General features: G+C 42.5%; 1 protein-coding gene across 6 annotated transcripts in view; it reads right to left on the bottom strand.

The window, feature by feature from the left end:
• The window catches only part of PPP2R2B (protein phosphatase 2 regulatory subunit Bbeta), a 435,701-nt gene that overhangs the window by 84,227 nt on the left and 339,131 nt on the right, over nt 1-12,343 (bottom strand). For all 6 annotated transcript variants that reach the window (XM_070517246.1, XM_070517250.1, XM_070517249.1 and 3 more), the window contains one exon: nt 8,633-8,745. In XM_070517246.1, the coding sequence (XP_070373347.1) occupies nt 8,633-8,745 (113 nt within the window). The remainder of the gene's footprint in view (nt 1-8,632; nt 8,746-12,343) is intronic.

The raw sequence follows: 12,343 nt of genomic DNA, 5'->3' as shown, positions 1-12,343 counted from the left end.
GATGTATGATGATTTCCGTTTTACAGATGATGGTTGACATGTGGCCTGAGCCCTAGCTCTTTCGTGGAGACTCTGTAGCATGGTGTGAAGATCACAGACTCTGCAGTCAGACCAAACCTGGTTAAAAATGTGACTCTGCCCCTTAGTAGCTGTAGCCCTGGGGCAAGTTGCTTCAGCTTTCTGAATCAAATGCCCTCATCTGTACAATGGGGCGAACAACAGTACCCATCCCATAGGGCTGCTGCCAGGTGCAATGAGATGGTGCTTGCAGTGTGCCTAGCAGAAGGCCTGGTGCACAGTAAGCATTTAATTAAAGTCTGCAATCTTGTTACTGTTACAGCACACTGGCCACTAGGTGGGCTGACCCCTGATTTGACCAGGAGTTGGAGAAGAAAAGAACTTGAGTTATACTGGGCAGAACAGCTCACAGGCAACCTAAACCTGACTGGCTTGCAGAAGCTCACTTGAAATCAAATCACTCGTTTAGTGTAAAGGCAACCATGTTATAATAACATGATAATAGGATATGATAATAATGTTGCCCTCAGATTATTCTATCTAGAACCTTGAGTTAAGAGGAGGAAAGAGAACAAAGGAAGAACTTAAAAAATCAAGTCAGAGAACCCCCAATTCGCAGTGGATCTTAAAGGTTATTATGCCAATACCCTCAAACCCAGCTGATCTTCACGACTGTCTGGAATATCGCTGAGAAGTATGGGCAGATGCCTTGGCCTAGCTCCTGGAGATTGAGTCAGTCAGCTGGGGATGATTTAAGACGTTCCTGGAGACTGATGATCTCCACGACCTACTTTCATGCATTTTTCCTGCCCCACCTTCCCCGAAAATGAAATGGAAAACCCATTTATCCCAAGCAGCTTCTACAGGTTGTTCTCTAGTCCCTGCTTACTCATATTTTGGTTTACACTGAATATTCAGATGAATATGTCAGGCATTCTATTTTAATACAAGAGGCAGGATAGAAGTATGGATTTTGGAATCGTGAAGACATGAATTCAAATCCAAGTACTACCACTTACAAGCCGGCTGACCTCAGGCACTGGGTTCCACATCTCTAACATGAGGATAACACCAGTACCTACAAGATAGGCTTAACTTCAAGATAAAATCAGCCAACGTATGCAGAGTGCTCCTGGAGCACAGCAGATGTTCAATAAATGTTTGCTGCTCTTATTATTATTTCAACTGAATTATTCCTTTGTTTGACATTGAACACAACTAACACTGTCTCACCGAACATTAGCCAAAGAACAGGACAGGGACATCCCCAAGTCTTACCTCCAAAAGACAAAGCATGTCAAAGCACAGAGGCTTGTCGGGGAGGGGAGTGCCTGAGCTTCCCGTGGAGCACTTTCTGATCCCATAACTGAAACCCCATGACACAGACAGATACAATCAGATAATGACGGCAATCAATAACGATAACAGAAATTATTATTTATTTTCATAAACACAGACTATGTGCGTCCCGCTGAGTTACACACATCACATGCCAGCATCCCCTTTCAGTGCAGTCAATCAATGCGAGATCTCAATATCCACCCGCCGAGGCAGAGGGGGGAGGGATGGAGCGAAGGGTGAGAAATTACCCACACCAGAGTGACACATTCACAAAGTTAATCTAATCCAGGGGGCCATCCGGGTGCCATTGCAAGCCTGTGAATATGGAACAGGCTTGATTGATTTTTCACTGCAGTAGCTAAACATTCATTGTTATTTGCAACAAATATAAGGAAGGAAAGAGGAAACTGTAAAAGGATTGTATATTAAGCCCGCAGAGCAGTAATAAATCACAAGATGAAGTCTAGAAAAATTAAAAATGGGTAGGGGAAGGCTGTATCTGTGTTCTAAGAGGCCTCGGTTATCAAAGCATAAACCTAAAATTAAAACCTGGGGCAGTGACGGCCGATCCTGACTCCACCAGTCATTTTCCCTGAAAGTGGGTCGGGGTTACCCATCCTCCCGGAGTGAGCATCACCACATGGTCACCACAGAGGCACAAGAAAGCATAAAGGCTGTGTGTAGACAGGAGGCATTTGACTCTCAGTTTTGCCTCTCAGAGCCTCAGTTTCCCCCCTTTATAATGGGGATAATCAAATCCATACCACTAAAAAGAGGGAAATAGCAATTCATGTCCTACTTGCCTCCTAGGATCCGTGGGATCATCAAATGAGACCCCCAGCATGAAAGACTATCTATCCTTCAAGAAGCATCTTGAAAACCTTTTCCTGATCCTATATCTATTCCCTTCCATTCTTCCTCTGAACTGCCATGTCAGTCTTCTGGGTTTTTCTCAGGACACTTACCCTATCCAGTGTTTCTCAAAGCACGGCCCAAGGACCACTAGCATCAGAATCACCTGGTGCTTTTCCAGGAGGGGTCTTGTCAAAGATGTCATTGGGTACAACTCGGACCTTTGAAACCAGAATCCCTGGGTGATGAGGCCAGTGATTGTGTTCTAAAAAGCATCCCAGGTGACCACAAGTCACGCCAGTTTGAAAACCACTGCTTAAATTAATTTCACGTTGTAGACATTTGCAACTTGTCCCCTCCTTGCTCCTTGCAGACAGGGAGTATGTTTCATTCATCTCTGTAAGACTCACTTTGTAGTATGTACTTAGCACAATGCCTGGCACATAGGAGGCACTCAATAAATAGGATAAAAACATGTTGATGGGGCTGGCCCAGTGGCATAGCAGTTAAGTTCGTGCACTCCTCTTTGGCGGTCTGGGGTTGATTAGTTTGGACCCTGGGCGTGCACTTATGCACCGCTTATCAAGCCAGGCTGTGGCACGCGTCCCACATATAAACTAGAGGAAGATGGACACAGATGTTAGCTCACAGCCACTCTTCCTCAGCAAAAAGAGGAGGATTGGCGGCAGATGTTAGCTCAGGGCTAATCTTCCTCAAAAAAAAAAAAAAAACATACTGAAAAGTTCTGTGTGTCAGCTGCTATCATCCTCATTGTTGTCTAGATCAGGGACCACACAGTAAATCATCTTGCGTAATGGTGAAGGGTAGGAGCTCTGGGATCAGATAGACCTGGACTCCATTCTTGGCTTTGCCACTTATTATCTGTGAGGGCTTAAGCCGGTGCTTAACTCCATGAGCCTCTGTTTCCAAATCTGTAAAATGGGCATGATGCCTAAGTCATAGGATTGTGATGAAGAGAGAATTGTAAAATGTACATAAAACTGCTCAGTCCAGAGCCTGTCACTAGGAAGGGCTGAATCAACATAGTTGCTATTATTAGTAAACTTAAACAGTGGTCTGTTCAATCAGTTCTCTAGAAAACAGATCAGGTAGTTAAACTGGTTGTTTCACTAACAGTTGTTTTCACTTTTGGGAAAAAAGCTAGTCTGTTTAGTCAATCTGCCCAATTCCATGACCTGCTGGCAATAATCCTCTAGAAGTCCCCTTCAGAATTTGGAGCTGGTAAAAGCTCCTGATTTGCCGTGGTGTCTCAGACTGAGGTTGGGGGGGGGGGGGGGTGTCTAAATTACCACCAAGGGGATTTGCAAATTTCAGGATCGTTCTAAGTAGAAAAACGTTAGTCCAGGAAAGTCACAAGAACGTGTGTGACCTGAGTTGAGAGAAAGACAGAAGCAGTCACTAGCAGAAGGCAGGTGTGTAAAAACATGATGTAATTTAATCTCTTCTCTAAAAAAGAGTGCCTCTATTATGTGCCCACCCTATGGCAGAAAACCCTGTCTAGCCCACCCCCCTCGCCCTCCCCTCCCCCAAAATCCAGCTAACATGTTAAGAAAGCTTTGCCAAATAATTTTGAGAGACACAAATAATGAAATTCTCCTGCTCTTTGATCATAAATTGATATTTTCTTAGAAAGCAGAAGCTGAGGGAATCCTAATGGAAAGCATCCGATTTGGGGTCAGACAGACTAGGGGTGAATCCCAGCTCTGCCATTTTCTAGCCGTGAGATCTTGGGCAACTCCCTTGCCTATTCTAAAATCAGTTTCCACGTCTGTGAAATCCATTCATTGGCCAAAGATTTACTGCGTGTCCACCATGTGCGTGCGTTGTTCATGGAGCTACGGGAGAGGACACAGCGTGTTTCCTGCTTTCACGGAGCACACATTTCAGTGGAGGTGGAGGCGAGGCAGACAATGGACAAATGATGTATCAGGAAAGGTAAAGGCTAAGAAAATAGGGGCAGCGTAACGACACCGAAGGGAACGGGACGATGCGAGGGTGCTCTTTTCTCCTGGGTATCCTAGGAGGGCTTCTCTGAGGAAGTAAAGCTTTGGATGATGCAGAGAGAATAAGAGAACCCACCTGGGAGAGTGATTGTTATAGTTAATAATATAAGGATATAACATCCAGCACCTGGCACATAGTAAGCACTCAGTACATGCAGCTATTATTATTACTTTATTATGACTATTATTCATATTAGCTGTAGGGAATGTTTGGATAAAATCCATTAGGAAGTTTGAATTCATGACATCCCTTTCATTTTGGGGGAGGTTATGACAAATCACAACTTCTAGGCTCTGTATTTATAACTGGTTAAAAAGAAAATTTCAACCTGGCCCAGGTTCCCGGGGCACTGGCAGCCAACCATAATGAGGGAAATAATAACTCCAGGCTCATCCTGCAGGGAGAAGTACGCTAAGTGTGATTTCTCAGCACCCAGCTCCCACCCAGGCTGATGGAGTTACTTGAACTATGAGTTTCTGCTGTCTAGAAAGGGCTCTGAGGGCCCCTTACCCCCGAGTATTGGGAGGTTGGGAAAGAAGGGCACAGAGAATCTTGCTAAGTAGAACTACATGAGACCTCAGGGGATGCTGAGAGGTCAGGGATCTGGAAACGCACTGTGTGTGAGTGAGACAGAGGGAGGGAGAGGGGAAGAGGGAAGAGAGACAGACAGACACACCCACACACACATATCCTGACCTGGAATAATAGCATGAATTATTAAGAAAACCATTTCAAATGCCCAAAGGTACGTGTCCAAGTTTAAGAGTCATAGCTCTTGATTTTCAGTTCCAGCTCTGAAATAACCAGCTGACAGACATTGGGCAAGTCACTTTCCCTCTCAGCCTGTATCAGGTTTAAGGTCTAGGGTGGCAGAGCAAAGTAGATCAAGGTTTGATTCTTAGCCATGCATGATCCTGGGCATGGTACTTAACCTCTCTGAGCCTCATCTGTTCAATGAGCATTCTAACCAGGAACCACATCTCATGAGGTAGCTAATGCAGATACAGTGCAGCATAGTGCGTGGGATATAGTAAATGCTCAATAAATATTAGATACTAGCGTTTACATCTGCCAAATACCTGTCCTGCCTTCCTTATTGGCTGTTCTAAAGATGAATCAAAGGATTAGATAAGAAAACACTTTGTGATGTAAATGGCATTTTATAGCTATAAGGTGTTATTATTAAATTATCATCATGATTATTGCTTTGAATGCTACGATACTGAGCAGGAGATATAGTTTCATAGAAGTGCTTCTCAATGTCTCTCTGGGTAACAAGTGACTGGATTTGAAAGGCTATTTTCCATGAAAAAAGGAAAAAAAATAGCCACATTCTTGCTTTGAAAAGCAGAGCCTCCCAGCACTGAAACAGAACAGGTTCATTACTCAGTGAGGATTAATTAGCTGTCGGGTATTATTAAACGTTCTCACTCTCAAGATCCACGTAGAACTGGAAACTATGAAAGTGAGCAAGAGGTAATCATAGTACAGAGAAGAAAAAAAGCCCCAACTGCTGGCAGTGCAAATTTCAAGAGCAGAGCATGTTAGTAAATTACAGTCTGATTAATATCATGTCGGCTCATTCTCTGTTTGGAGTCATTGTTCTGAATCTACAGTCTTCAGGGTTGCCTGGTTTTTTCTTCTTCTACAGGGATCAAAAAGGAAAGGAGGCTGGCCTTTTCACTGTTTGCATTGAAAGAAAGCTGAAGTGTGGATGTTTACACTGAAATGCACAATATTTGAAAGCCTAGGAAAGTAGACAAGGTGAAATCAGATACGAGTATTTACAGTATTATAGCAAACGTGTCTCCCAAGTTGGTACAATAACCATCAAAACGACTGAAAAGTAATAGAGGCTTATAAAAAAAATAGCTCAGAGGATCCTTAGAGATGATGGAGTCCAGTGACCACAGACCTCTTTGTCTCAACAACCAGGAGCTCATATTAAAAATGCAGATTCCTCTAGACCACCAAACTTGCTAAAGAGAATCACTGGGCTGGGGCCTGGGAATCTGCATTTGTAACTAGCACCCACAGGTGCAGAACCACTGACTGTGTCCAGTCCTGTGCTCAGCAGCTTAGAAACCAAGCTTGAAGAGAAGAACTGTGATCACTGGCCCAGGGTCACACAGATGGTTAATAAGAAAGTAAGAACCAGAAATGGGATTTTCTAACTCCCAGCCACACCTCAGGGCCCTCTTCCATGTTTGATATGTGAGTCGGCTTCATAACATCACTGTCTTACCTGGAGACAATCTCTGCTCTAGTGGAAACTTACAGATAGGCCTTCTCTCCTCTTCTTCATGGGGATGGCCTTCTCCAAGGGGCTAAACACAGAATATGGAACCCCACTGGATGCCATGGACAACAGGAATTCATAGTGGGGACTACACATGGCAGCTGAGAAATTCCATCCACATAGCAAACAAGGGCAAAGTAACATCTGGGCAGAAGGTCATGTTATAACTTCCCCAGTGGCATCTAATCCACTTGTTTTCCCCACAGAATTGCTCTTATTCCTTTTTGTATCACCAACACAGTGCTTGGCACTTAGTTGATATCAGTGAATAGTGTGTAGCATGAATACAACAGTATAAAAAATATGTGAAAAGAAAAATATGAATTTTCTCATACACATAGTCCTACTATCAGTAGGAGGTAATAACAGCCATGAAAATGATGATGATGATGATGATGATAGGAATACTAAACCAACAGCAGAGAATTAACATTACTGAGTGCTTTCTGTGAGTGAGACACGACAGGCTAAGCTCTTTATCTCACACAATATCATACTGAATCCCCTCAACAATCCTGGGAAGCAGTGACTATCATCCCGGTTATGAAGAGGCGACACTGGAGGCATAGGGAGTTCAAGTAATATGTGCAAGGTCACCAGCCAGAAAGCAATGGAGCCAGAATTCTAAGCCAGGAAAGACGGACTCAATGTTCATACTCCTCACTGCTCTATCCTCTGGTCGCTAAAACCTCTGAGCATTTGGAGCATCAACCCAGTCTGATAAGGTAGACTTGTGGGGCAGTTCTCCAGGTTGAAGGCACAGCCGGCGAAAGATAACAGAGCAGCCAATGCTTGTTGGCTCAGATGGAGCGCAACAGAAGACCAGGTACCCATTAGTACCAGGTACCCATTAGTACCAGATAAACATGCAACAGCCTGGGACTGTGGTCAGCAAAGAGTCCATGCTCAAAAAGCATCCGCTGAATAAGCAGATGAACAAATGAATAAATGAATGAATGAATGAACACATAAACAAGTGAGCTAATGGGGCACACACTAGTCATTCAATTCCCATAGCAGCTTCTAAACCTAGGGAGACAACCTCTTTTCCCCCCATGTACTTTTGTCTCCCTTCTCAATATTTGGTCTTCAGTAGAGCAGCTGGTGTCTGAAAGCACATATTTTACACAGTTTTGAAAGTCCCTTGGGGCTAGGGCTGGTCCTAGCATGAGCCTGCTTCACTACTTACCTTGAACACATCTACAACCAAACTCATCACTCAGTCCTGAACCACTTTAACCTATATCTAGAGAGCCTTCCTTTAAAAGTCCACTTTTAGAAATCCATTTTTAACATCATTTCCCTATGAGACCTTTCCTGGTTTCCCAGAACCAAATATAATTTCTCCCTCCTTTGATCAAACTGCAACTCTCTGATTCTCATTGTATTTATATTACTCTATTTAGTGGCAGAATCACTTGCATATTCATCCTACAAATCCTGCTTCCTTACCAGACTCTGCATTTCTAGAGGGCAGGAAGGAAGATTCTCAGACTAATAGTAGAGGTCATTTATTGAGTACCAGCCACAGAGCAAGGGCTTCTCATCCTCATTGCATTTTATCCTCCTAAGACCACAGGCGGAAGTATAAGGCTCATTGTTTTGCAGTTGGAGAAACTAAAAATAACTTGCATGACTAAAGTTCAAAAAGTGACTGTGTGAGATTCTGGTTAAGTACAAGAATTTAAACCCAGGCCTGTTAGATTCAGAAGTTCGTGTTCTGAATCACATGACTCCAACTTTCCCTCTAGGTAGTCCCATTCCCTGTACCTTCTGTACAGAAGATGCTCAAGATATTTTAGATAACGCAAACAGAGGCTAAGAACATAGTAATGTATGGCAGTGGCCATGTGGGCAAGCACCCGGAGACAAAAGGAAGTGGGTGGATTTGTAGTCATCAGAGCTTAGCGCCTGTCCTGCTCCTTGCTTGCCACCAGAGACTCAGGAAGGTTGGGTCTCTGCTTGATCTCTCTCACTCGCACATTACCATTGCAACCTACAGCAGCAGCCAGCACGTGGCCAAACTTAGAAGCCCTTCCACTGACCCTGGTGAGCAAGGAGCTGAAAGATGGTGGCCAAAGCAGCCGCCAGGCTCACCCGCAAGGTTGTGATGGTGGCAGGATCCCGGAGCCGGCCTTCCTCATCTTTCAGATTGTAGCCTTCTGGCCTCTTATCGCGCTCGCTGACTTTCCACAACTTCACAGTTTTATCTGTGGAAGGCAACCAGAGGAAATCGAAATTGCAGTGAAAGAAAGCTTGTAAAGGAGTTTTTTAGGGGGTATGGGGGAAGCAGGGAGAGGTGGAGATAATGATGGAAGGAATCGCTACAGAAGTTGGCTCAGGCTGAGGTCTTCAGTGCATAAATCTCATGTGATTTGAAGGCAGAGCTTGTGTTTCAAAACAAAAACATATATTGTGCCCAGACAAATAGCTTCGCTGACAATGTGCTGTTAAATCTATAGCTTATAGATTAATTTGATTCACTTAAGAAAAATATTTATTGAATATTGAATAATAAGAGTAGCCACAAATATGGAATTAATTATGTAACTATGTTAGCACTTTGCATGGAGAATTTATTTAATATTTGCAATAACCCTGAGAAGTAGGTAATATTATTATCCCCATTTTAATGTCCCACCTCACTAAACACTGTCCTTACCATGACCTGCATCCCCTACTTCCTCTGTCTGCCCCACTCCCTGCCACTCCTTGTGATCCTGCCACATGTGTTCCTTATAGTTCCTTGTACACGGTAATCCCACTCCTGCCTCAGGGCTTTTGCACTTGTGCCTTCTGCCTGGAAAGCCCTTTGCCCCTGTTTTTCACAAGATTTGTTCCTTCACTTTGCTCTCTCTGTTTATGTCCCAACCTTAGAGGGGCTTTTCCTAACCAATACACATAGAAATGTTGTCCTCACCATTCTCGATCGCCCTCCTCCTGCCTTTTTGCTCCTCATAGTACTTTTTACTACCGACAACTTAATATGTCTCCCTCACCAGAATGTCAAATCATTGGAGGCAGGGATTCTGCCTGTCTTGTTCATCACTACACCTCCAGCACCTACAACAATGCCTGGGACATAGTAGATGTTCAATGAATACTAGCTGGATGAATGAATGAATCTCATCTACACGGTGCAAATTGCTAGCAATATGCAGGGAAATAAAAGGGTAAGGAGATTCATCAAAATGCTCCTTTCTTCTTGCAGTCACCTGGGAGTCCCCGGCTGGAAACCACCTTTCTTGCCTTTGTACTGTCCCAGCACTTTGTACCACTTGCTGACACCTGTCATTCTCTAGAACATTAAAAAAGGGTGAGAACTCCAATGTCTACAGGGCTCCAACAGGCCCGGGGAAGGGGTGAACGGGGCTCAGGGCTTGGGGAGCTGGGGAGGCCATGCCCCACCTGCAGGCTTTTGACTCCATTTTTTAAGGAAACATGTTCTGGCCAAACAGATCATGTCCATGGACCGCATGCCTTTGTGGGTCTTCCTTCTCAGATTCTGCATTATTTGTCCTCTTTTTAACTTCTCTTCTGGAAGGTGGAGGCTCCCCTGCCTTCTTTGTATCCTCCTCCGTGCCTGCACAAGGTAGACTTTGGAACCAGACAACTTTCAGCCCCATCCCCACTCCACCTCCAGTGCATAAATTTCACGTCATTTGAAGGCCACGTGGACAAACACTGGGAGTTCCATGCAGTAGGCGCCTAACTAGTATTTACCAAGTAACGAATAAATGAGAGCACCAGATTTAGCAGGAAAAACAGCACAGAATGTCCAGTTGAACCTGAATTTCAGATAAACAATCAATCATTTTGTAGTATAAGTATGCCTCAAATATTTTAACCTTACAAATAAGGTGACTTAATTTCTCTAGGCCTCAGTTTCTTTGTTTGTAAATTGGGGAAAACAGTGTCTTCCTCATGGGGCTCTTATGAAGATGAATGAAGATGAGTGAACACTACGCGTAGAACGTTTAACCCAGTGTCGGGCTTCTAATAATGGCTCACAAATGGCAGCTGTTATTAGAATTAGCAAATTGGACTACCATTCTGCAATAATAGCATGTTGTTCTGACAGCGTTAGCTTCATCCCACGATGATGTCAGCACATCCTATTTCTCCTCTCTGTAGTCTGTCAGGAGAAAAGCTGCCCCTCTACCCTGTCTTATTAGGACTCCCTTTCTCTTTTGCCCCCTTGGCTCACTCCTCCATCTCTCCTCACCAAATGCCTCGTCCTCAGAGGTCTGAAATGCACCACATTGTGAAGTGGGCTTCTAGCAACAATTTGGCTACTTTAACAAATGTGTCCCTGTTTCCGAATATCTGGGGATCACTCGGGCTGGTCGTGTCTACTGGCACGCCTGGCAAGACTGCTAAGTGTGAGATTTGTGCACTCTCCCAGGCTTGTACTAGGACAGAAGGCGAGGAAGCCTTTTCCAGATGCTGGGTTGAATTTAGAACTTTCTATCTATACACTAACACTCGTCTGGTCCTATCCTTTCTGGATATCCTGCTGCATAATGAACTGCTTTTTTGGGTGAGAAAATGAAACATGGGCCATATTTATACAGTCACTTGATTAGCTACTGAACAGAAATCAGAGTAGATCAGCTACTGTGGCTTAGAGGAACCCAAATCGGTGAATTTTAACACCAAATATTTTCTATTGCTTGGCTTTGCAAAATATCCCATCCCATCTGTAAAACAATTCTCCTCTTACATTTTTCTTATTATGAATGATAAATTGCTATATAGAGAAATAGAGAATCATAGATAAAACATGAAAAATAAAAATCACCTATAATCTCCCCAGTCAGGGACAATCATTGTTAACATTTTGCATAGATCCTTGTATTTTTTCTATGCAATTTTTGGGGAGGGGTATGAACCTATAATAATAGTGCATATGTAGATTTTGTGTTTTCTCATTTTATTTCCTTCTTTTTCTTACACAACTGGTACATGTAATTGCAGGAAATAAAAATGAACATAAAGTAAAAAGTTAAAATCTCTCTCAATCCCATCAGAGATAACTATTATGAAAATTGTGTACAGCCTTTCATTATATTTGTGTGTACAATTATATAACTATTTTTAATAGACATAATATGCTACACATAGCTTATAATATGCTTTTTTCTTAATCGTATCTATCCATACCAATATCTATTCCTATAAATATATAATTTATAATGGTGAGAATTTGTTAATAGTTAAAGGTCTAATAATGGGAGATTTATTAGTAAACAATAGAAGAATCATATAAGGGAACGATATGCAGTCATCGAAAACATTAGGGTATTTTAGAAGAATATTTAACAATTAGGAAGATATTCCTCATTAAGTGTTATTACTATTAAATAAGAAATCTGGTTGTAAAACAGATAATAGAATATATCACATTTTTGTTAAGAAACAAACAGATTTATCCATGCCTCTTTGTTTTTTTCTATAAAAGACTAATAGTGGTTCTCACTTTTATTATCTTCATTTTGTTTTTCTGAATTTTCTAATTTTTTAATAATGAACACATATTGCTTTCATAGCATGAAAAACAGATTAAGTATAACTTCCCCTCTTATCATAGGGATTAAGACAGAAGTAGGAAGCTAGGTAAAGCAATGTGTTCTCATACCGGAAATAATTTCAAGGTCCCAATTCACAACTGAATGTTGGTTTTATTTTTCATTAAAAATCATAAAGTTTGGAAATCTATTTTAGCAGAATGTAAAAACTGCACCCAACTATAATGAGATAAGCACAATTTTTTTAAAAAAGATAATTGATGGTGAATTCAATCCAATT

This window comes from Equus asinus, chromosome 9, assembly GCF_041296235.1.
Source record: "Equus asinus isolate D_3611 breed Donkey chromosome 9, EquAss-T2T_v2, whole genome shotgun sequence".
In the NCBI taxonomy this organism is placed as follows: domain Eukaryota; kingdom Metazoa; phylum Chordata; class Mammalia; order Perissodactyla; family Equidae; genus Equus; species Equus asinus.
Note: the sequence above shows the minus strand (reverse complement) of the source record. Positions and strands in the feature narration are given on the sequence as shown.